General features: G+C 40.3%; 1 protein-coding gene across 1 annotated transcript in view; it reads right to left on the bottom strand.

Annotated features, from left to right (window-relative positions):
• nr3c2 (nuclear receptor subfamily 3, group C, member 2) overlaps positions 1 to 25,491 on the bottom strand; it is a 194,120-nt gene that overhangs the window by 27,254 nt on the left and 141,375 nt on the right. Inside the window, exons 4-5 of the mRNA XM_051702889.1 lie at positions 18,097 to 18,213; positions 5,637 to 5,954 (exon numbers count right to left, since the gene is read on the bottom strand). Coding sequence (XP_051558849.1) covers positions 5,637 to 5,954; positions 18,097 to 18,213 — 435 coding nt within the window. The remainder of the gene's footprint in view (positions 1 to 5,636; positions 5,955 to 18,096; positions 18,214 to 25,491) is intronic.

The raw sequence follows: 25,491 nt of genomic DNA, 5'->3' as shown, positions 1-25,491 counted from the left end.
TCCAAGTCGGGGGGGTGTCACTCCCAAGGGGAAGACACCGCGGAGACCACACCCCGCCCAGAGAAGGGGGGGGGGTATTTTGAGTGGAAAAACATCACATGGTCTTTACCGAGCCTTGTTGGAAGTATGTCATGTGGAGAGGTCCCATGGTAGGTCCTACCCAAAGGGGGAGGAGTTTCTACAAAGCATGGTGACCGGGAGCAGAGGGGTCCCTGCCCAAGGAAGACGCAGTTTACCGACAGGGAAACGATTTTGTGGAAAATATCACATGGGGTTGCCTTCGGGGGAACCAGCACATGCGGAGCACCTACCTCAGTACAGGGCCTCATTAGCGCACTTACTGAGCCAGCAGCGAGTTTCTCTGCAAACTCAACTGCCACAGGGCTAAGGAGGAAAGTCATCCAGGGATCACAGTCTGTGAACACTACTGGGAGTCAAGAGCGCACGTCTTCCCCTCAAGGGAGGGGAAAGGCGCTATGCGCAAGCGGTACACCCAGCCAGTTGTCCCGGAACTTACCTGCTCGTGCCTGCCACTACTCGGGACAAGACCGGCTCAACCCGGAGATTGTAGAACCTCGCAAAGGTGTTGGGTGTTGCCCAGCCCACTGCTCTGCAAATGTCTGCCAAAGAGGCACCACTGGCCAGGGCCCAGGAGGCCGCCACACTCCCGATAGAGTGGGCTCGTAACCTCACAGGGGGTGGCACGTTCTGAGCCTGATATGCCATTGTGATGGCGTCAATGACCCAGTGGGTGATCCTCTGTTTGGAGACAGTGCTTCCTTTCCGCTGTCCACCAAAGCAAACAAAAAGCTGCTCGGAGCTTCTAAAGCTCTGCGTGTGATCCAAATAGATGCGTAAAGCTCACACCGGACACAGCAACGCCAAGGCTGGGTCTGCCTCCTCCTGGGGCAGCTCTTGCAGGTTCACCACCTGATCCCTAAAAGGAGTCATGGGAACCTTGGGCACATAGCCCGGTCGGGGTCTCAGGATCACGTGAGAGTAACCTGGACCGAACTCCAGGCACGATTCACTGACAGAGAACGCTTGCAGGTCCCCTACCCTCTTGATGGAAGTGAGTGCAGTCAGGAGGGCAGTCTTCAAAGAGAGTGCCTTAAGCGCAGCTGACTCCAAGGGCTCAAAGGGAGCTCCCCATAGACCCCGAAGGACTACAGAGAGGTCCCACGGGGGAACGAGGCGCAGTCTAGAGGGGTTCAACCTCCTAGTGCCTCTCAGGAACCTGATGATCAAGTCATGCTTCCCCAAGTACTTACCATCTACCGCATCGTGATGAGCCGAAATAGCGGCTACATACACCTTCAAGGTGGAGGGGGACAGCTGCCCCTCCAACCTCTCCTGCAGGAAGGAAAGCACCGATCCGACTGTGCATCTCTGGGGGTCTTCGCGTCAGGAAGAACACCACTTAGCGAACAGACACCACTTCAAGGTATACAGGCGCCTCGTAGAGGGAGCCCTAGCCTGAGTGATCGTGTCTGCCACCACTGGCGGTAGGCCACTTAAGTCCCGTCCAAGGGCCAGACGAGGAGATTCCAGAGGACTGGTCGTGGGTGCCAGTTGGTGCACCATCCCTGAGAAAGAAGGTCCTACCTCAGGGGAATTCGCCGGGGGGCTGTCACGAGGAGCGTGAGATCCGAGAACCATGTCTGGGTGCTACTAGGATGACTTGCTCCCCGTCCTCCCTGACCTTGCATAGGGTCTGTGCAAGTAGGCTCACTGGGGGAAACGCATACTTGCGTAGTCCAGGGGGCCAGCTGTGTGCCAACACGTCTATACCGAGAGGTGCTTCGGTCAGGGCATACCAAAACGGGCAGTGGGAGGATTCCCGGGAAGCAAACAGGTCTACCTGTGCTCGACCGAATCGACTCCAAATCAGCTGGACCACCTGAGGGTGGAGTCTCCACTCTCCCCTGAGGGTAACCTGATGTGACAGCGCGTCTGCTGCAGTGTTGAGGTCGCTCGGGATGTGAGTGGCTCGTAGTGACTTGAGGCACTGCTGACTCCAGAGGAGGAGACAGCGGACGAGTTGTGACATGCCATGGGAGCATAGACTGCCTTGGCAGTTGATGTAAGCTACCGTCGCTGTGTTGTCCGTCCGGACCAACACGTGCTTGCCCTGGGTCAACGTCCGAAACCTTCACAAGGCGAGCAGTACTGCCAACAACTCTAGGCAGTTGATGTGCCAACGCAGCTGCGGGCCAGTCCAAGAGCCGGCAGCTGTGTGCCCGTTGCATACGGTGCCCCAGCCCGTCTTGGAGGCGTCTGTTGTAACCATGACGCACCTGGAGACCTGCTCTATGGGGAACCCCTACCCGTAGAAATGCCAGGTCGGTCCAAGGGCTGAAGAGGCGGCGACAGACCGGTGTGATGGTCACGTGATTTGTCCAGCAGCACCATGCCCATCTCGGAACTCGAGTCCGAAGCCAGTGCTGAAGCGGTCAACCCGAGCGGTGTGGCCGCCGCTGAGGATGCCATATGCCCCAGGAACCGCTTTTCTCAGTCTGAACCGCTGTTCTCTCGGCTGAGGTGCCTGAGCACGAGGTCCCTGTGTGCGCATAGCAACTCTCGAGAGTGAGCTAATATCAGCCAGTCGTAAAGATAGTTGAGAATGTGGATGCCCACTTCCCTTAGCGGGGTAAGGGCTGCCTTCGCGACCTTTGTGAAGACGCGAAGGGACAAGGACAGGCCAAAGGGGAGGACCTTGTACTGGTATGCCTGGCCCTCGAAGGAAAACCGCAGGAAGGGTCTGTGCTGAGGTAGGACCGAGACGTGGAAGTACGTGTCCTTCAGGTCTACCGCCGCGAACCAATCTAGATGTCGGACACTTGCTAGAATGCGTCAGCATCTTGAACGGGAGTCTATGCAAAGCCCGGTTCAGTACTCGCAGGTCCAAGATTGGTCGCTCCAGAGGAATGGGTTTCCTTGTCCCTTGTTCGCCCGTCTCAGGAGCGCTTCAAAGCCTTCCTCGGGTTCTTGGTGGCCGGCCGTGAGACGGGTGGCGTCTGCTTCCTGCGATGGACTGCACGCCTGTGCCGGGCCACGGGGGCGGGCTGCAGCGGAGCCGGAGATTTTGCTGCAGGGAGACACCTTTGGTGATGAGCAGACGGGGTGCGGGATCTTGAGCCGCGCCGGGGCAGGATGTGCTTTATAGCCTCCGTCTGCTTCTTCACCGTCAAGTACTGCTGGGCAAAGTCCTCGACGATGTCGCCAGGCCAACCTGGGAGATGGGGGCATCAAGGAACCGTGCCTTGTCAGCCTCTCGCAGCTCTACCAAGTTGAGCCAGAGGTGGCGCTCCTGGACCACGAGAGTGGACATCGCCTGCCCGAGAGACCACGCTGTGACCTTCGTTGCCCGGAGAGCGAGGTCGGTCACCGAGCGCAGTTCCTGCATCAATTCAGGGTCAGAACTACCCTCGTGCAGTTCTTTTAGCGCCTTGGCTTGGTGTACTTGCAGGAGATCCATGGCGTGCAGGGCGGATGCGGCTTGTCCAGCAGCACCGTTGGCCTTAGCCATCAGAGACGACGTAAACCTACAGGCCTTGGACGGGAGCTTCGGGCGCCCGCACCAGGTGGCGGCGCTCTGCGGACATAAGTGCACCGCGAGCGCCTTTTCCACCTCCCTTATCACCGAATACCCCCTGGCCACTCCACAATCGAGGGTAGCGAAAGCAGGGGAGCTGAAAGATCAGGACCGGACAGTAAAAGGTTCCTCCGGCGATCTTGTCAGCTCCTCTTACACTTCCGGGAAGAAAGGAACTGAGGCAGGACGTGGCTGTGGGCGGCGCCCCAAGCCCAGGAACCAATCGTCAAGCCGCGAGGGTTCAGGGGAGAGCGGAGGGTTCCACTCTAGCCCGACGCTCGCGGCCGCCTGGGAAAGCATGTCCGTCATTTCCGTGTCGGCCTGAGACTGGGCGACCGTTCCTGAAGGAGGAAGCCCAGTTGAAGCCTCAGCGTCAGACTGGACAAGCCCGCTCTCCGATGCTGCACTTGATAACTCATCATCCTCCGGGGCGCCGGACAAGATGTCGAACCCGCCCTGAGGCGAGCCGGCGATCTCGCCCGAGAGCCCGATTGGGGCAAGTGAGCATGCTGGGGAATGGGAAGTCCGACACAATATGACAATACTTGTCGAGCTGCATGATCAAGTTGCCAGAAAGAAGCCAATGCCACAAAAAAGGCCGGTTACAATATGCCCAACAACACCTTGACACACCTCACAGCTTCTAGCACACTGTAATTTGGAGTGACGAGACCAAAATAGAGCTTTATGGTCACAACCATAAGCACTATGTTTGGAGAGGGGTCAACAAGTATTGTGCTCCTTGAAACAACCACACCGTCTTTTTCCAGAGCAGCCTGTATTTCTCCTGAGGTTACCTGTGGGTTTTTCTTTGCATCCCGAACAATTCTTCTGGCAGTCGTGGCTTAAATCTTTCTTGGTCTACCTGACCTTGGCTTGCTATCAAGAGATCCCCGAATTTTCCACTTCTTAATAAGTGATTGAACAGTACTCACTGGCATTTTCAAGGTTTTGGATATCTTTTTATATACTTTTCCATCTTTTTAAAGTTCCATTACCTTGTTACGCAGGTCTTTTGACAGTTCTTTTCTGCTCCCCATAGCTCAGTATCTAGCCTGCTCAGTGCATCCACGTGAGATCTAACAAACTCATTGACTATTTATACACAGACACTAATTGCAATTTAAAAAGCCACAGGTGTGGGAAATTAACCTTTAATTGCCATTTAAACCTGTGTGTGTCACCTTGTGTGTCTGTAACAAGACCAAACATTCAACGGTATGTAAACTTTTGATCAGGGTCATTTGGGTGATTTCTGTTACCATTATGATTTAAAAAGGAGCCAAACAACTATGTGATAATAAATGGCTTCATGTGATCACTATCCTTAAATAAAAGACAGTTTTTTTGCATGATCAGTCATATTTTCAAAATCAATTCCAAAATTTCAGAATTTCTGCCAGGGTATGCAAACTTTTGAGCACAACTGATATATATATATATATATATTGGTGTCAGTACTTGTAACCTCTAAACTGTGGGGAATCAAACATGGGCTGAAGATGGGACATCGATCTTGGACGTTCGTAACATGGATGTTATGATTTTTGGCTGATGTTTTAAGAATAACGTGACTTTAAGTGCATATGTGTTCAGTCTGATCCTGTCATCTTAACTTGAATTCTGGAAATTCTGTTTTGAGGATGAAGACCCAAATTTACCAAAGTACCCAACATGGCTGCATGATTTATAAATAAATCTCAAAAACCAAACAGTTCAACCGATACTTCATCTTGAACTGCAATTACCTCCAGCTCAGAAAAAACAAAACAGAAACTGAAACAGCAAAAATTAACCAGGTTTCGGGGCAAAAATGCCACAAAATTTCAAAATGTTGAGAAGTAAACTGAAGCATTTGGCATAAGAGTTTGCCACACAGTGGGTTATTTATGGTTAAATAAAAAATATGCCTTAATAAGACAAAAATGTCCCTGAAAATCAGCTACAGGGGGCAAGTATTGTCCCTTGATTAAAAAGCTTTGAAAGTGAAGAACACAAAGATGGAATCAGATTAAAAAACAAATTTGCACTGGAATGGTACCTGGAAGTACTTTGGCCCATTTGACCACCCGGATCATCTGTTTGCCGGCGAGCTGGTTGAGACTGGTGAGCAGATGGTCGGTGGTGTCGGGTTGTGTGTTGTCATAGCCAGAGAACACCACTTCAGGCTCTATGAGCTCCAAGACGCTACAGACAGACGGCGACAAAAATGGTGCTACTGTGGGGACATGGGGGACGAGTGCGGTGGCTGTGCTCAAGTCTTTCTTGGAGGTCAGGAACGGAGTCCCGTCCTTTGAGTTTTGCAGGGAAGAATCGTTGCCAACGCTCTTTATCTTTCCCAACTTCTTGGACTTTCGTGCTAAAGAGAAAATATACCAAACATCTATTATTAAAGCAGTTTGCTTTAGGTGCCTGCTCCATTTTTAATTGCATATCTGAACTTATGTTAAACATTGAAGGTCTTAAAATGATTTATAAGAGAGATAAATCATTTGAAATGAACAAGATCTTAATGAAAAGACCCTCAGTGTATTCTTAAAGCACTCTTATTGCAGTTTTTAAATAGTTATCTAAAATGAGCTGGAACTGATAGCAGTAATTCTTAATGTAGATATGGATTTTATAGTAGGGATCGCAGCAGGCCTGGTTCTACGGGGGTAAACGGACATTAAAGCACCCTCAATTGAACAATGTTGGTGCTTTATTGCATCTTCACTTTAACTACTAGAGCACCCTCACTAAATTCAGAAGCACCCCCAGAGATTTTGATCTGGAACTGGGCCTGGATCGTAATGCAGATCCCTTGTTTGCTACTTGTGACCCTGCAGTGCATGGTGATGCTGTTAATTGGCTATGTTGAGAGAGAAATAAATATACATCATGCATTAGAAAGTCTATCAGTTTGTATGATTTCATATTAACTTGAAACTACATGAAATAATCAATACATTAATGACTATTTATTCAATAACTATTGAACTATTAAAAAAAATTCAATTTAAAGTAATAGAGACCAGATACAGCATCTAAACATATACAGTCTTTCTTATACATTCATATAAATGTTGAACCCTGAAATCTTGAAAAAAATAAATAAAAATAAAAATAAAAAGCATGTCTATGTTGTTTCTCAACTACCAAAATAGAGAAAGAGACATCAATTCTACATTTGTTTTGGAAAGTGTTCAAAATCTAATTAGAGGACAATTTTGTTTGTATTCCTCAAGGATGCCTAAAGATAGAAAATAATTCAATGCACTTTCAAAGGAGAGAGTGGTAGAGCAGCTGGGAGAGCATGACACTTGCAACACCAAGGTCAAACGGAACTCTTGATAAATGTACCTTAAAAACACTAAATTATTTTGTATAGAAGCATCTGCCAAATGCATAAATGTAAATTATGTTATTATATATGATAGGCTATATATGACACATTTAAAAACTATAGTTAAATAGAAGTTGTGATCATTTAACTAATTATTTATTTATTAACTTAAATTACAAGTTACACATTTTGATTGGAAATCCTGACAATCAACACTGTTAGATGTTACTGTGCTTTTTCACAGTAACATATTGGCAACACTTTGCCAGATAGTTACTGTAAAAACCTTATTATAGTAAGCTATATTGAAATTGCTGTGTACAGTAATTGACCGATTACTGTAGTTGGTAGCTGAGGTATATTACTGTAAAAATCTAAACTGTCCAAATCCAAAAAGTCTTGAAGAACTTGAAGTAATATCAGAAAATATAAATACAGTCTTCTCTAGCACTCTTGATAGTGTCACCCCCCTTCAATTAAAGAAAAAAGCCCTGCACCATGGTACAATGATCACACTCATGCTCTCAAGAGAGCAGCTCGGAAAATGGAGCGCAAGTGGAAGAATACAAAATAGTGTCTGTAGCTACAGACAGGCACTAAAAGCTGCCCGGTCAGCATATTTTAGCAAACTCATAAAAAATAACCACAACAATCATAGGTGTTTATTCAGTACTGTGGCTAAATTGGTTATGAATAAAGCCTCGACTGAACCAGATATTCCGTTGCAGCAAAATAGTAATGACATCATGAATTTCTTTACTGATAAAATTGAAATAATCAGAAATAAAATTGGAATTATGCAATCGTATGTCAAAGTACCACAGAAAACAGTATCTCACAATTTTCCTCATGAGCAACTTCAATCCTTCACTGTCATAGGTCATGAAGAGCTAACAAAACTTATCGAAACATCAAAAGCTACAACATGTATGTTAAATCCAATACCAACTAAACTCTTAAAAGAGATATTCCCTGTAATCTCAGAACCTCTTCTTAATATTATTTACTCCTCGCTATCCTTAGGACATGTCCCAAGAAATTTTAAAATGGCAGTTATCAAACCGCAATATTAAGAAGCCACAGTTTGATCCTGGAAAATTGGCTATTTACAGACCGATTTAAAAATACCCATTATTTCAAAAATACTAGAAAAGGTAGTGTCCTCCCAACTATGTTCATCCAAGAGAGACAAAAGTTTGGAATAATGTATAGATTTTGCTGTTTCGGAAGGAAATTGGTACTTTAATTCATCAAAGTGGCATTCAACTAATCACAAAGTATAGTCAGGACATTACTAATGTAAAAAACAGCACCACTATTTGAAAAAAGTAATTTTTTGATCAAATCTAGACAGGCCCCATTTCCAGCAGCCATCACTCCAACACCTTATCCTTGAGTAATCATGATAAATTGCTAATTTGGTACTAGAACATCACTTGCCATTATATCAAACACAGTTGAAAGCTATTTGGTTCATTAAATGAAGCTTAACACTGTCTTTGAGTTTGTTGTTGTGTTGCCACAGTATGCAATAAACTGGCATGTCTTAAGGTCAATATTAGGTAAAAATAGCAAAAAAAGAAACAGCTTTCTCTAGAAACACGTCAGTCAATCATTGTTTTGAATGAAGGCTATACAATGCTTGAAATTGCCAAAAAATAAATAAATTAAGATTTCATACAAAGGTGTACAATACAGTCTTCAAAGACAAAGGACAACTGGCTCTAACAAGGACAGAAAGAGATGTGGAAGGCAAGATGTACAACTAAACAAGAGGATAAGTACATAAGAGTCTCTAGTTTGAGAAATTGATGCCTCACATGTCCTCAGCTGATAGCTTCATTGAATTCTACCCACTCAACACCAGTTTCATGTACAACAGTAAAGAGAAGACTCAGGGGTGCAGGCCTTATGGGAAGAATTGCAAAGAAAAAGCCACTTTTGAAACATAAATACAAAAAGAAAATGTTAGAGTGGGCAAAGAAACACAGACATTGGACAACAGATAATTGGAAAAGAGTGTTATGGATCTTAACCCCATTGAGCTTTTGTGGGATCAGCTAGACTGTAAGGTGCGTGAGAAGTACCCGACAAGACAGCCACATCTATGGCAAGTGCTACAGGAAGCGTGGGGTGAAATGTCACCTGAGTATCTGGACAAACTGACAGCTAGAATGCCAAGGATCTGCAAAGCTGTCATTGCTGCACGTGGAGGATTTTTTTTATTAGAACTCTTTGAAGTAGTTTAAGAAGTTATGAACTTTTTATTCACATTATTAATGTCCTGACTACACATTGCGATCAGCTGAATGCCACTTTTGTGAAGAAAAGTACCAATTTCTTTCCATAAGAGCAGAATCTGTACATTATTCCAAACTTTTGGCCACCCGAGTATATGAACAATTTCAGTCAGGATTTAGGCCCCATCACAGTACAGAGTGCACTTATCAGAGTTAAAAATGACTTGCTCTTATCATCTGATCGTGGCTGCATTTCTCTTCTAGTGCTTTTAGATCTTAGTGCTGCCTTTGACACCATAGATCACAACTTTCTTTTGAATAGGCTTGAGAATTATGTTGGCATTTGTGGACTTGCATTAGCATAGTTTAGGTCCTATTTAGCAGACCGCTACAACTGTGTCTGTGTAAACGAGGAATTGTCAAATCAAACAAAAGTTAAGTATGGAGTGCCACAGGGATCAGTTTTAGGGCCTCTGCTTTTCTCCTTATATATGCTTCCCCTCTGAGATATTATCAATAAGTTTCCACTGTTATGACAACGATACCCAACTTTAAATTTTTTCAAAACCTGACGAAATTTCACTATTCTTCAAATAAGCAGAGTGTATCAATGAAATCAAAGATTGGAATGCTAGAAATTATCTTCTACTTAATTCTGACAAAACAGAGGTACTAATTATTGGACCAAAAACCTCTCAAAATAAGCTGCTAAAATATAATTTGACTCTCGATGGATGTACTGTTACATCTTCTTCTACAGCGAAGAACTTAGGTGTTATATTTGATACCAATCTGTCCTTTGAAAATCAAATTTCCAATGTTTGTAGAACAGCATTCTTCCACCTCAGACATATTGCTAAGTTACAACACATGCTCTCTGTTGCTGATGTGAAAAACGTTCATGAAAAATTCATGCGTTCATGACCTCAAGACTACATTATTGAAAAGCATTACTGGAAGGATGTCTTGCAAGTTCAAAAAAATAACTTCAATTGGTTCAAAATGCAGCAGCCAGAGTGCTGACAAGAACCAAGAAATATGATCATATTAGCCCCATTTTATTATCGTTACATTGGCTACTTGTTAAATTTCGTATTAATTTTAAACATTAGTCATTAATCTTAGAGTTCATACAAAATCTTTATATAAACACTGGCCCTTAACACTTACGTAGTTTACTAATTTTGAACCATGACCTGCACTGCACATGAATAACTAATACTGACATTATATTCATGCTGGTTAGCCAGAGGGGAACTGGCCCCCACAGTGAGCCTGGTTTCTCCCAAGGTTATTTTTCTCCATTAACCAACATCTTATGGAGTTTTGTGTTCCTTGCCACAGTCGCCTTTGGCTTGTTCACTGGGGTTCTAAATACAATTATGATTTAATTATTTATTTTTATACACAATTTACAATCATATTTAATCAAACTACACAATAATGACTAAGAATTTATAGATATTATAGTTTTCATTTTCTGTTAATGCATGATTTTCTGTTAAGCTGCTTTGAAACGATGTGTGTTGTGAAAAGTGCTATACAAATAAAAATGACTTGACTTGACATTATTATGTATAGGGGAACTGGGGCTGAATTCACGAAAAAAATTCTTAAGAAAATTATGCCTTACTGCCATTTCCTTCTCAACTTCTAACTTAAGAAAATAGTTAAGAATACTTTGTATTCCCGAAAAAAAAAAAAATAAAAATAAAAATTCATAAGAAAGTTCTTATCTTTTTTCTCAAGAATATTTTTTAGCTCTGTACATCCATACAATGCAAGTGAATGGTGACCAAAACTTTGAAGCTCCAAAAGTCACAAAGGCAGCATAAACATAATCCATATGACTCCAGTGGTTAAATCTATCTCTTCAGAAGCAATATGACAGGTGTGGGTGAGAAACAGATCAATATTTTAGTCCTTTTTACTAAAAATGTCCACTTTCACTTTCATATTCTTTTACATTATGAAAGTGAAAGTGGAGATTTATAGAAAAAATTAACTTAAGTATTTATTTGTTTCTCACCTAAAGTGATTGCATCGCTTCAGAAGTCATAGATTAAACCACTGGTGTCGTATAGATTACATTTTTGCTGCCTTCATGACTTTTGGAGCTTCAAAGTTTTGGTCACCATTCACTTGTATTGTTTGGACCTACAGAGCTGAGATATTCCTAAAAAAAATCTTTGTTTCTGTTCAGCAGAAATAAGAAAGTCATACATATCTGGGATGGCATGAGGGTGAGTAAATGATAAAATAATTTTCATTTTTGAAAGATCCCTTTAAATCTCAAAAGGTAAGATGTTTAATAAATTTACTGGGTTGTTTCAAATGTGACGCGTTACTATCATGTTGAGTCAGAAGTCGCAATAAGCTTCTTAATGTGAGGACCAATCATGCTAGTCAGTTCAAATGGATGTGCTGCAATTCCAGACTTGGTGCTTCACTGCTGTATCTTTGACAACTGTTAGTATCCTCTCCTCAAACAGTGGTACACTTCCTGTCCTTTTTTTGGTCCCTTGACCTTTCTGCTGCTGTCTTTTTAACTGCTGACTTTAAGTCTGCATATTTTTCACCCCATCCACATCCCTAATGCAGCGGAAACAGCTTCTGCCACCCTTTTCCATGCTCACCTCTTACTTTCTGATGTGATATAATTATCAAACTTTCCAAGGAGAACTTTCTTTGTTGCAGAAATTTCCTCAACGCAAATCTTTTTTTTTTTTTTTTTCATGTCAAATTAAAAGTTGTCAAATGGTTGTTAAACTAACACATCTCACACACTTTACATAAATAAATGAAAATTATTGCGAGGTGCTTGCTACTTAAAAAAAAAAAAAAGGTTTATAGATAGATAAATTGATTGTTACGATTTGTTAAAATACTGAATTTGTTGTAGGCAACCCCATGAGCAGGCTAGTATAATCAATGTTAAAGCCTGTCCATTTATTCTTAAGGTGTTAAGATGTTGTCTAGAAAATATTTTAGGATTTTTGAAGAATTGCACTTAGGAACATTCTTACAACCTTCTTAAAATTTATCCTAAGATCTTTCTTATTTAATTTTTCTTAAGAATATTTTTGTGAGTGACTCCAGCCAGGTCTCCAAAGCAACCAAATTGGCCCGGCTGCTGGGGAGGGTAGAGTCACATGGGGTAAACTCCCCGTGGTCACTATAAAGTGTGGTTCTTGCTCTCAGTGGGGTGCGTGGTGAGTTGTGCGTGGATGCCGCGGAGAGTAGGGTGGGCCTCCACCTGTGCTATGTCTCCGTGGTAACGCGCTCAACAAGCCACACAATAAAATGCGCGGATTGACTGTCTCAGATGCAGAGGCAACTGAGATTCGTCCTCCGCCACCCGGATTGAGGCGAGTCACTATGCCACCATGAGGACATTCCAAATTGGGGAGAAAAGGGGAGAGAGAGAGAGAGAGAAAAAAAAGAATTTTCATGATATTTTCATGATTTCGGCCCATGGAGCATGACTTACATTAATTTTATAAATAGTAAAACATTAAAGTTAAAGACTACGCAACATATACTGTACAGCGATTAAAAAGGATAACATTTTGTGACAGATTGAAGAAGTGGTCGTTGACAGTCAGTGCAGGGCCATCAGGATCAAGTGAACTGAAAGAAAATAATATTTTATCAATGTTAATGTTAAAGTCTTGAAGTCATAACACCCGATACTTTCCAAAATATCGTTTAATAGTGTGGCCATTCACATAAGATGCGTTCTTGTGCCTAAAACAGCAAGATGGAGCACAACAGAATAGTGAACAAGCGGGCCTCGAGACAGATTTGTAAAAGTTGAACCACTTTCAACTTGAAGGACCGTCTTTTAAACACAACACTCAAGGTGTGAGAAAAAGCAGTGAGACGCAATGTCCAAAGACGTCCCAATAGACTTAAACTTAAAAAATATAGCAGACAAAAAACAAGAACTCATCCTATGTGAACAGCCTCAAAGTAAATCATATCCTTTCAATAACATCCAAGTTTTTCTTATTTCTTTATAACCATTTTTTTCTTAAATTATCGTCTTATTACTGCTTGAACTAACTTAATTTGGTGTTTGTTTGTTTTTTGGTGAATGCTCTGCTAAAATGCAGCTTCCCTCAGACAGCTGCGCCTGTCATTGGGGCTTGTACTTGAGGTAAAGTTCGTGTCCTGCGGGGGTGGACAGAGGATGAGAGAGAGAGACAGGGAACAGAGCCAAGATTACAGTTCATTATCGTAACCACATATACAGTTTATCTAACTACCAATAGGCTACTAAATGTTAGAATTTTGAATATAATAAAGGAAAGTTTAATTGTTTAACTTGCCTGCAATTGTCTACTCCTTATGGACTGTGCACAAAACCAAGCTCTGATGGCGTGTTGATGCATACAGGCAGATTTTTTTCCTAGGAATGATCTGAGATCAAAAGGAGTCTGCCTATGTACATGTTAATGCAAATAATGACCAGGATTCGTGAATACAAGTTTTATGAACACAGAAAGTACAAAATGTATACTCCTCAGAAAAAGATGCTGTGGGTTCCGCGCCTAAATACAATTATAGTAAGTTTCTATATTTAATAGTTGTAGGTACGTTGTGGGTTCCGCGCTTATAAACAATCACAGTAATTTGCTGTATTTAGTGGTTGTAGGTTCCTTGTGGGTTCCACGCCTATAAACAATTACAGTAATTTGCTGTATTAAGTGGTTGTAGGTACGTTGTGGGTTCTACGCCAATATACAATTACGGTCATTTACTGTAATTAATGCTTGACGTCACAGAAATTTCACATGATGCAATGCGTATTACCAGTGCTGTCATTCAAATGTTTAATTGCGATGTATAATGCAATTAATCACAGATTTAAAAGTGCTGAAATTGGACTCTACATACTTCTTTTCCTGTCAAAATTCATTTAGTTACTTCTAAGGAAAGAAAACAAAGCAATATGTTATAACATACTTTATTTACATTTTCCAAACGAAGCCTTCCACAGTATAAAGATAGAAATGCACTAAAATAGCACCAATTCAAGTAACATTAAACGTTCCCCAAAGTCTAAGAGGGAGGTTGACTAATTAAAAGAACTAGTCCCCATAGGTTGAGTATTCGATGTAATGCACATTAAATAATTTTAAACCCTCATCCTCCACAATACTAAAGGGATGGCAGGCTGTGGTTATCCACTTTGCCAATGCCAGTGTCAAGTGCCGGCTTGAAGTTTGAACTCCACATAAACAGATGAGAACGGGCGAGTTCGGAACAGCATACTACCCATACTCTTAATGCTTCAGTCATATCTATGTATGGCAGAAATCGTAAGAGTAGTATGGTAGTTTGCTATTCCGAACATGGTCGATGTCTTGTTCTGATTTTAGCGCTGACATTGCCCAAGAATGATACTTGATCTGAATTGTCCGATTATCATTAGCTGACACTTCGAAAGATCAGCTCATCAGTGCCATGTATCTTGTGTTTGGCTTTTACAGTAGGTGATAGTTAAGACTTGTGTTTTGTGGTAAATATATTACACTCTACAAAAACTGCAAAGTACCTTTTTTGTCACAAGACCCATTTAGTTTTTTAGTTTTTCTTTTTATTTTTTTGTCCAAAAATTAGCGTTAAGACGTCCTGGTCCTTTCTCCATCACTTGATCATTGACACGGAATTGCTGTTGTGTGTGTTTGTGGTGTGTATATTAGTGTAATGCCCCCTGACACAGTGCAAAGGTTCCGCCCTATTCCAGCCAGCGTTTAGAACTTTCAAAGAGCTGAATATAATGTCAAAATTGGTAAATGCATTAATCGCATTAAAGAAAAAATGTACGTTAAACATTTGTTAATGCATTAATTTCAAAAGCTCTGCATATTATATTTAAATACTGTACTGTATGACAATATTGTAATTTACTGCCCATATTACAGTTATTTACCCTTTAAACTACAGTAAGGGTTAACTCACTACTAAAGTAACCCATCATTTCAGACTTCAGTGAAACACAGGCAAGTGAATCATCCACCTCTACCACATAAATGTGAATAAAGCAATCCAACCAGTTTGAGATGTAGCTTTCAGCTGAGCTACCCAGGGGTGCATTTCCCAAAAGCATTATTAGCCAACAATGGTCGCAAATTCCATCATTACCAACATAGTTCAATGATTTGGTGTTTCCCGAAACCATAGTTCCAACAAACATTAACAAACAGCATTGCAAAATTGTGTGGTTGGAACTACAGCTGTGGTTAGAAGCATAGTTTCTTGTTAGTTTGCTGTGCAGACATCATTTAACATCGCTGAGGCTTCTATATCTTGTATTCCATATATATCTTTCATTCTGTCAAGACTTTGACCGTGTTTACATGCATTTAAGAAAACTATTTATTCCAGGGTTTTGCAGAAAGTGGTGTTCTGAAAGTCACGTAAACGCGAGTGCAGCCGTTTAAGGGATTAAAGGCTGTTAAGAGAAAGTTCTTTATCACACACAGTTCTGTCGGACAACACAGCTTTTATGTGTTTATGTTAACGCACAAGTGGCATTAATATGTTTTTGAAGAGTGCGCATGTGCATATGCACAAGGGCGTCAAGGGAACACGGAAGTATAATATAGAGGGAAACCCACCTATTGCAGCACAATGCTTCTGTCCCATTACAAAGCGCATACCGCTTTCGTGCCTTCAGCAGCTTTCACGCATTAAATGTCTTTCTGGTGTACAGTTGCAATCGAAATTATTCAACCCCCCCAAGACAGTAAGGATTTACAAAGGTAAGCTTTTCTTATGACCCAGAATTTTTAAACTTTACATCTATATCAGTTGAGTGACACATTCAAAGTCATAGTGTGAATATATAACCTAATATTTCTAAATAGCAGGATTTTTTATGTCATAATTATTCAACCCCTATTGCATGTAGCTGTTTCTTAAATATGTAAGGCTACACAAGTAATTGTTTTAAAACAAAATTAAGTCATCAATCTGCAATGGCACTTATTTAAGTTTTAAAATTTAAGTTTAGCGTTGTAAGCAAAAAATGTATTTCTATGCAAAAAATGCAATTAAAAATAAGCTGTCTCAAAAGCTAATAGAGAAGATTATTTCATTACACAAGAAAGGTCATGGCTAAAAGTACATTTCCAAGGCACTTCAATTTCCAATAGACAAAGCTGGCAGCACCATTCATACATTTTTTAAATATGGTAAAACAGCAATCTTCTTGGGGTGTGGAAGAAAGCAAAACTTCACCAAGGGAAATGTTGACTGAATATTCAAGAAGTAATTAGGAAAGACCTGTGGAGTCCTGGAAGAAGGTTTTATAGACGTATGACACTAAACTGAAAATGAGTTTTAGACCCATGGGTCAGCAGTACGTCTGGAGTAAAATGACAAGGTGATGACAAGAACGACACCATCCCCACAGTCAAGCATGGAGGTGGGTCAGTCCTGTTATGGGGGTGTTTTGCGGCTGCAGGAAACGGCTATCCTGACTATGTGACTGACACCATGGATTCTTTCAGGTATCAGGCCATTTTGGCATGAAAAATGTGATGCCTTCAGTGTGTAAATTGAAGCTTGGTGATCACTGTACTTTCCAGCAAGACAATAACACCAAGGATACATCCAAGTTGTCCAAAATCTGGTTCAGGGATAGGTCGTGGAATGTCCTTTAATGGCCCTTTCATCATTAAAATCCCATTGCAAACCTTTGTTGGGATTTCAAGGAAGCAGTGGCAGCACAGAAACCAAAGAATGTCAATGAGCTGGAAGCTTTTGCTCATGAGCAATGTGTAAAAATTCTAATAGAGAAGTGTCCGAAGCCTGAGAACACTTACCTGAAACATTTATTTGCTGTTATTAAGGATAAAGGATGCTCCACAAATGATTGACTTTGGGAGTTGAATATTTTTGACATGACATTTGTGGAGAGAATTAGTTATTTTTTATTTTAAAATTTGGGTAAACTGAACTCTTTGTTCTCAAAATCACTCAACTGTGTATTAAAAACTTACTTTGACTGTTTACTGAGGTTTTAGTTGATGTGTTTTAATTCACATCACCAGAATGTATCGCTGGTCAGGGGGGCTGAATAATTTTGATTGCAACTGTATGTGTAATTTAGCTTTTCTAATTTAATGTTTGCGGTTATTACTCCACCCCCTGAGTAACATCATTAATGACAGCTCAACCAGTGTGGTTCGAACGATGGATGAGCGACATAGTTACTATGGTTTCGGGAAACATTTGTGACTAGCTTGTTAATTTCTACAAAGATGTATCGTACTATGGTGGTTATGCAGTGAGTTATGTCGTTGTACGGGAAACACACCCTAGATAAATGTTGCCATTTTAGCCACAATACAGATTAACATGATGATGCTTTTTTTGTGGTATTTGTGTGTGTCTGTATTTTCCTGTTTCCAAATTTGGAATCACTAGTGAATGTGTGACTAATCTGTTTTATTTAGGAGTTTACATACTGTAGCTCTAATGAGGTACACAGGAATGTCCAATGTATCCAATAGTTTGTCTAGGTTACACTGGTTTTTAAATGACATTTGTTATCAATATGTTTATATCTTATATGATGTGGTGACCTCAATCAATATGGCCATAGGCTAGCAATTGTTGTACAAATGTCTAAATGACTTCAGATTATCAGTTTTTCGTGTGCTGTATTTTTTAAATCAACCATGCTCTTAAAGGTTTTATACACCTTCATCTTTTTTTCCAGCTCACAAAGTACTGATCATTGTGTTGCAATCATATTGAAAACACAGATGCATGTGAAGTACTTTTCAATATGTTCTTAGATCAAAAACAGGAAGAAGATAGTAAAATCTGAACTTTACTAAAAAAACTCAGGTTTGCCAGAATAACAGATTTATATAATAACAACAGATTTTAATCTCTGATAAGTAAATTCTTTCAATTACCCCCAAGATTCATCCCAGCTTGTAGACACTTCCGTACTCTGCATGCTGGGCAGTTTTTCCGCCGAATCTTGTCAATGATGCAGTCATTCCTCCCAGCGCATAGATAGTTGTGCTGACCTGCAAGGAGATAGAGAAAAAGCTTTCAAGACCTCTGTACAAATCACTACCTCTATATCTAGTTTTCTGTACACCAGGGGTTGGAAACATAAGGCATGCCTGACAACATTTGCACACGAAGGGACTATTATTGGTATGCGATACAGGGGAGACTGAAACTAGTTGTCACACATAGTGCATATTTCTCCGGGTAGGTTTATTTTTGAAAGTCAACTGAACAAAAAAGCTATTTAACTTTTTTACCTTTATTGCCTGAGAAAAAAGATACAGTTCATTCAAAAAGCACAGACTATCTGTGACAACTTTCCTCAAATAGTTGGGCATGTTGTCACAACATAAGGTTTAGATAGTCACAATATAATCTGCCATTAAACAAGTGCTGTAGGTTTCATATGAATATTGGAGGGAACACGTTCCCCAGTCACACCCAGATTTCCACCACCAAAACTAAATCTGCACCTCTCTTTAAATATATGCTTGCAGCTTATTATAATTTTTTTCAGTAAAATATTAAAGGTAAAACAATTATGAGGCCCAAAAGTGATTTGAAAAACTAGATATGGTAACAAACACAAATATCAAACCATTGTTCTGGCCAACAAATATTGTAATTGATAAATTGCATAAATTTATGACATATAAAACACATGTAACAACCTGCCCTGATAAAAATGTGAAAACATGCCTTGACCTGACTTTCATTAAAAATACCCTTTTAAATCTTTCTATAAAAATCTGCCCTCATGATATAGTTGACCCTTCTTTTAACCCAAAAGCTATAACAAAAATATGCTCGTAGTGAACATTTACATTGGAGGGCAGAATTCACAAAATTATTTTAATTTAACCTCGTGCGACCCCACGTCCACATGTGTGAATGTTGTATTTTGGCTTCGCTATACGCAATGCATAATTTCAATTAATTTAAACTGACTGATCTCAGTTCAGGAGACTCTGGGCTGTCAGTAAAGGATTAAACTTTTGATGGATGAAGTCATGTGACAAAACAACATGGTACAGACCACTGCAGAGTTTGTCTTTGGGAGAAATGCCAACAAAACTACATCTGGTAAGAAACCTAATATAGTTTTTACATTGAAACTTGTTTGAGTCAAAAAATAAAGAGTCTGAAGTTTCATCCGATATGCAACTTTTTTTCTTCTTCAGCGATTTATCTCAAAACGCCACACTGCTAAACACAATGTACATTAACGTGTACAATAGCAAAGCTTTTATTAGAAATCCTATATTTACTGTGCATTTTCACACTGAGAAAAAATTATTGCATTCAGAGGCTTTATATGAAATTAGGATGAAAATATGATCCATTTCACAGTTCTGAGACCAGTGCAGACAGGGAGCACACTGGAGGTTAAGTCATTCACTAAATAGGGAGCAAGGGAGCATCCTATAGCTTTCCTATGAAGCCAAGTGCATTAAATTCAAACTTCCTATCAAAAGTTCAGTTTCAGGCAGCAGACGATGTTTGAACCACTTAACATTGTTGGCAGACATGGGACAATGGTAATCAGTACTTAGATTCAGAATTTATAATGTATAATTTTATTTTAACATGGTTGGCAGTGATTGGATGATGCTGGCCATTACTTGTATCAGAATTAATTATGCTAATTTCTGATTGGTAAAATTGCTTCAGCACTGACTATCACAGGTCAAAGAGAGAAGATTAAGAGTTTGTTGCCAAAGTAGAAAAAAAAATCATTGTAACATAGGACAAATCAAGTCAAATAATTTTTATTTGTATAGTTTTTTTATTTGTGCTTTTCCCAATACACATTGTTCCAAAGCAGCTTTATCAGCTGTGATATCTGCAACGTCTAAAAAACATGAATTACCAACACTCCTGGAAACATAATAAACAATTTGAAAAAAAAAACAAAAAAAAAAACACATCTAACTTTCTATAGCTTGGTATTAATTAAAATTTCACAACTTGGTTCCACTGTCCACATATGAATACATAAATTTTTTGTACAAATATTTACTCTATAATTTTTTTTAATGTTTATTAGGTGCTACTAGTTGGAAAATGTAAATGTAAAATGCATACAGCAGTCACGCTCAGGTATCAGAAAGTTAAGAGGGTTTTGATCTAGGTGTTTGAAACCAACAAACAAAACCTTTGATAGAGAAAACACACATTTGCACAATTGATCTTTGGACTCCAAATCTCATAATTACTAAGATATAGCCTATGTGACAACTAGCCCCTGGTCTTCCCTATTTTATTTTGTAGTTTATTGTGGATAAATTTGAATTCCATGTGATTAACAAAGACAACTAAAAATGGAACTTCAAATTTAAAGGATTACCAATCCCTGTTGTACACTGTTCTTTGGGAATTATTGCATATCTGAAGTTCCCTTTATATTTCACACTATTAATTGAATAATAGCTCTTTTTAGTCTTTATGCAGTAAATCAGTAAAATGTGACCTTCGTGCAGCAAGGACACTGTAACACATCATGGTCCTGATGTATTGTCATCTCTTCATGTATATTCAACGCAAAGGAGACCTCCACTATTATCATAGAGGACAAATAAACCATCCCAAACAGTGTTTCTGAGTTTGTCACTGGTTGGCTGATGACTTGGCTTGGGACACTATGACAGAGACTGTAACAGCCTGAGAATCCCTCATGCGCTGCCTTCTTTGGCCAAAGCCACAGCTCGTGGAACGAGCCCTCTTTTCAGAGCACCATTCCGCTCCACTGACTAGCCACACACCCACGCGCTCCACAGGCCAGAGCACGGCACCGCAGGGCGTCATCCAGGCACTGTGGCCATGTGCATCTCTTGCTCTGTCTCTTTCTTTCTCGTACTCTTCTCTGCCACCATTTCACCCCCTCTTTCTCACTCTCTTTCAATTGTGCATCATAGGAAAGTCTTTTCTCATAAACTGCATTAGGTTGGACATGCTGGATGCTCCTCATTTCTAAAATTGTGCAACCTTTCTTCTTAGGAAGAATGCAAGGAAGAGAAGGCGAGGATGGAGAAATCAAAGCAAGATGTAAAAGTGCAATGATTTTTGTCCCTTTCACACAAATCTCAAGTAAAACTGCTGATTATCAGTTCATAAACTCTTACTTTTCCTCCTTTTTCCTTACACCATGATATCTTATGACATCAACACACTTTTATATTAGTGCATGTCAAGTACATTACATAAACAACTACATTTACAAGCTTGTTCCAGTGCAGCTAAATAGCACAATACTTCAACAGATAGAGCATTGCACGTATGATGCGAAGGACCGAGGTACGACTCCTGAAGAGCATGATAGTTGACACGTGAGGGCAAAAGTATCATAGAAGCACCTCAAAATAATATGGCTCCCTCAGCAATAGCGTTTTTATGTCACATCTGCTTTTCATTGCATTATTGGTCAGGTTTAGGTTTAAGGTGTAGGGTAGGGTTGGTTTCGTTGATTTAAAACTCAACAGAGCGTTAACTCGCTTTTAGTGCCACTAAGTGGACATTTCACCTCAGAACAGGAATAACATAATATTATTTAGCAAAAATTTCACCACAGTCATATAATTTTCATGAGATCAGGCTGGTTGTGCCAGATGTGAAGGGGGAGGAGAATTTATGTGAGCGTCAGGTGTTTTGATAAAAAAAGATTTCCACATAGGATGCACCTGTGCTTCCTTGCACCTAGCTCCTTTGGATGCTTCCTTTCTCCTCTGCCCTCCCCTCATTGCAGTATATTTAGAGAATTTATATGTCCTTCAAGATTGTGGACTTTGTGCGATTTCTGGGTCATGGGCTGAAGGACAGCGGAGCAAGAAAATGAGGAAGCACCATTTAGAGTATTGAGAAGCACTCGTTATCTACATGCGGACACTTGTGGACGGTGAGGCTACAGACAGGCACAATTAGTGTTTTCAGATGAGGGGAAAATGCATAGTGAGTCTGTCTAGAAGCTGCCAAAAAAGCCCAGGATCTGCAGATGGAGCAACAGCAGCTGTAGCGTTGCCACTATTTCTGGCTAAATCACATGACCCCTTACATAAGCCCATTTTTCTTGCTCTAAAAAACAGTAAACTGCGACACAGGAAGCAAAACGCACCCCTCCTCCACCTCACCACCCAAACAGAGACACGAATCGGACCTGAAATCTGTTCTGTGAACTCGTTCGGGCCCCTCTGACCACTGTTTACAACTGACCCACAAATCCTGTTAATCATTGGCCAAACAGAAGTCAGTACACATAGACTGCACCATATTGTGTGAGTGTGTGTATTGGTGAACCTGAACCTGTGTACATGAAGGTGTGTTAATGGACAAACGTAGCAGAGAGAAGAAAATTTGAGTATTGCAGAGTTTCTGCACACTGTAGTTTGTGGATCTATATCTGGGCAGTGTTTATATGCACTGGCATACAGAATCTCAAGAAGTGCACATTATGGTTTATCACACTCAAAGTGTGTCACCTCATAGTTTAGCCATTGCTTTAGTTTGCTGCATTTTATTCTCAGATGCAAATGTTTTTGTCTGTCTTTACTGCTACAATTTTTTACTTCCTTTTCCTTGGTTAGACAATTTTAAAAGCCAAACCGAGTTTAACTTTGAGGTGTTCAAATTTAAATAAAGGTATACATTCTATTCTTTTATCAGTTTTTTTAAGGACTAGTTCAACCAAAAATGAAAATGTTGTCATATTTTATTTACCCTCATATCATTCAAAACCCATATTACTTTCTTATGCGGAACACAAAAGTAGCAATTTCAATGAATATTCTGGTTCATCTTTTAAATACAATGGCAGTTATCATGTAAACACACATCATTGCACTCAGTAAAAGGATTTTTGCTGCTTGTTCAGTTTACTTAATTAAAATGAACTAACTCAACACAATTCTAGAACATTTTGGCACAACTTGATTTTATTGCGTTCTATGCATTTAAGTGTGTAAAACTGAAATTTACTTAATCCATTTGAGTTGGGACTACATGAATACCTTTTGTGGTGTTAATGTTAATGTAATATTTCTTGATTTGAGTGTTTCTTAGCTCTATAAGCAGTTGCAATTAAATTGACAGTGCAACAGTTTCACTGCCATTCCACTTGCTCACCTGGCATATACTAATGATTAATAAATTGATTTTACCTAATACAACTAAAGTATGTTGTCTCAATGAAACTGACTTGATCTGAATGAAAGACATTAAATTGCTTGCAAAAACTTTCTCAAATTCAATTAAGTAAGGGTAATGACTTCATTGTTTTGAGTGTGTGAATGAGCTTCTCTTGTAGCTCTCATTAATGGCAGAGACTATTTAGCAGACACAGGCCACTTCTGTAATCCCTTTTGCACGTGCGATCAAACCGGTGTGATTACACTAGGCTGGGCTCAGAGGTGTACAATCAAACTGGTGTGATCTGCATTGTGCTGCTGTTTACCAGCAAAAGAAGGACTGAAGCAGTTGTCATTTGATGAATATAAAACATAAATGTAATGTCTCTCTTTGGTGTAAGTCCCGTCTGGCGGTCCGAAGAAGTTGTACTAAGAACCGTCATATCCTGCCGGAGATAGGAGGCAGGGGCAGAAGCCTACCCCCGTGCAGGACGGGACTCAACTGGTGGTGGTGGGGTGGTGGAGGTTGCCGTGTTAGCACACTGAAACAGCAATGTGATAGAGTGTGAGCAGACTTATAAAGCAATGGCTTACATGTGATTGGCTAGGAGTTACCTAGCTAATGGTGCGATGATGTACAGATGCTAGTCTTCCTGCTAGAACTACGCTGTGCTTACATTTCCGGTGCTGGGAAAGCGGAAGGGCTAGGCTTTTAGAACCTTCTATGCTTCTATCACGATCTCAGAATCTCATGCTGCATTGCATGTAAACAATATGGCGGCACACACAGCCGGCATGCGCATTTGCGGTCGCATCTTATTTATCATAATCAATCATAATAAACATAAAAAAATAAATAAAAAAAACACATTATATGTTTGATAATATATAATCTGACCTTCAGTGCATCTGCTGTGAAGTGTAAGGTAAGACTGTTTAATTACAGCGCGTATTAAAGAACTCATGCTGGGGGGGGGGGGGGTCCGTCAGTACAGGAGAAACTCAAGTGCGAAAAGGTTCAAATGAATGGGAGAAATTGGATCAGTGTAGAATGGGTGTAGAAAGGAAGTCCTGCCTAACAGGTAATGAGCCAATCACCTTTTATATAAAGACATCGTCTGTTAATCAACTTGAGAATGCACATGTGAATTAGCTAAACAAGCCGGAAAAAAAACAAACAAACATTTTTTAGCGTAATCTGAGGTAAAGAAGCACAATTTATGATACCAGTGTTTTCAGATTTTACTGCTGATTTGAAATATGTTCTTTGATCGTAATCTTGACCAACCATTTTGGAGATTTTGAAAAGTGTATGTCAGTGTTACTGTCCCTCCTGATTTTTTTTTAGTTCCTTTTAGCCTGAAATTGTATGGATCCTTTAATACAACCAATTTATCTCCTCATCCACATTTTATAATATGCCATTAGTACCCACAACTGCTCTCTTAAGCTTAAGTGTGCACTGAAGCATGTTACTAAGTGTGCATTTCGTGTCATATCTGGCTTCAGTTCGGACATGTGAGCCTCTACATTAAAAGAGTCTTCTTTAGATCTCTTTTCATGTAAATACTGTCTCCTGTTTCTAACCTATATTTAGACCAAGAGCCCTAAAACATCCCTTTTGCATTAGCCACTAGCTACAGTATATAGCATAACAACAAAGAAAATGAATCAGCCTCCGTCTATTTCTTTAACCATATACATCAAATCTATTCCACATATGTGACACTGACTCATGGCAGCTTCCATGGCAATGACTGTTGTTGTTGTGGCATGCTGTTGCTGGACATAACTGTGACGCACAACTTTTACATTAAGTTTTACAGATCTCCATTTAAGTATCAGTTAATGACATTAATGATTTAAATGACCATTTTAAGCCATTCATTTATATATCTATATCTATCTATATCTATATATATATATATTTATATATATATACACACACACACACACACACACACACACACACACACACACACACACACACAACAGTTAGTTCCGGTCCCCTAATCTGATAGGAAGAGTCGTTCCATGAGTACTGATCATCAGCACTCTTACACTTCACTGTGTGTATCACTCCGCTTGTGTTCGTGCCGTTCTAAACTAAAGTGTAAGAGTAGTGCAGATGTGTTAAGAGCCATCTGTCTCTTTACATTTAATTTTGTGACATTA

Source organism: Myxocyprinus asiaticus, chromosome 7, assembly GCF_019703515.2.
Source record: "Myxocyprinus asiaticus isolate MX2 ecotype Aquarium Trade chromosome 7, UBuf_Myxa_2, whole genome shotgun sequence".
Taxonomy (NCBI): Eukaryota; Metazoa; Chordata; class Actinopteri; order Cypriniformes; family Catostomidae; genus Myxocyprinus; species Myxocyprinus asiaticus.
This window is presented reverse-complemented; position numbering and strand designations above follow the sequence as displayed.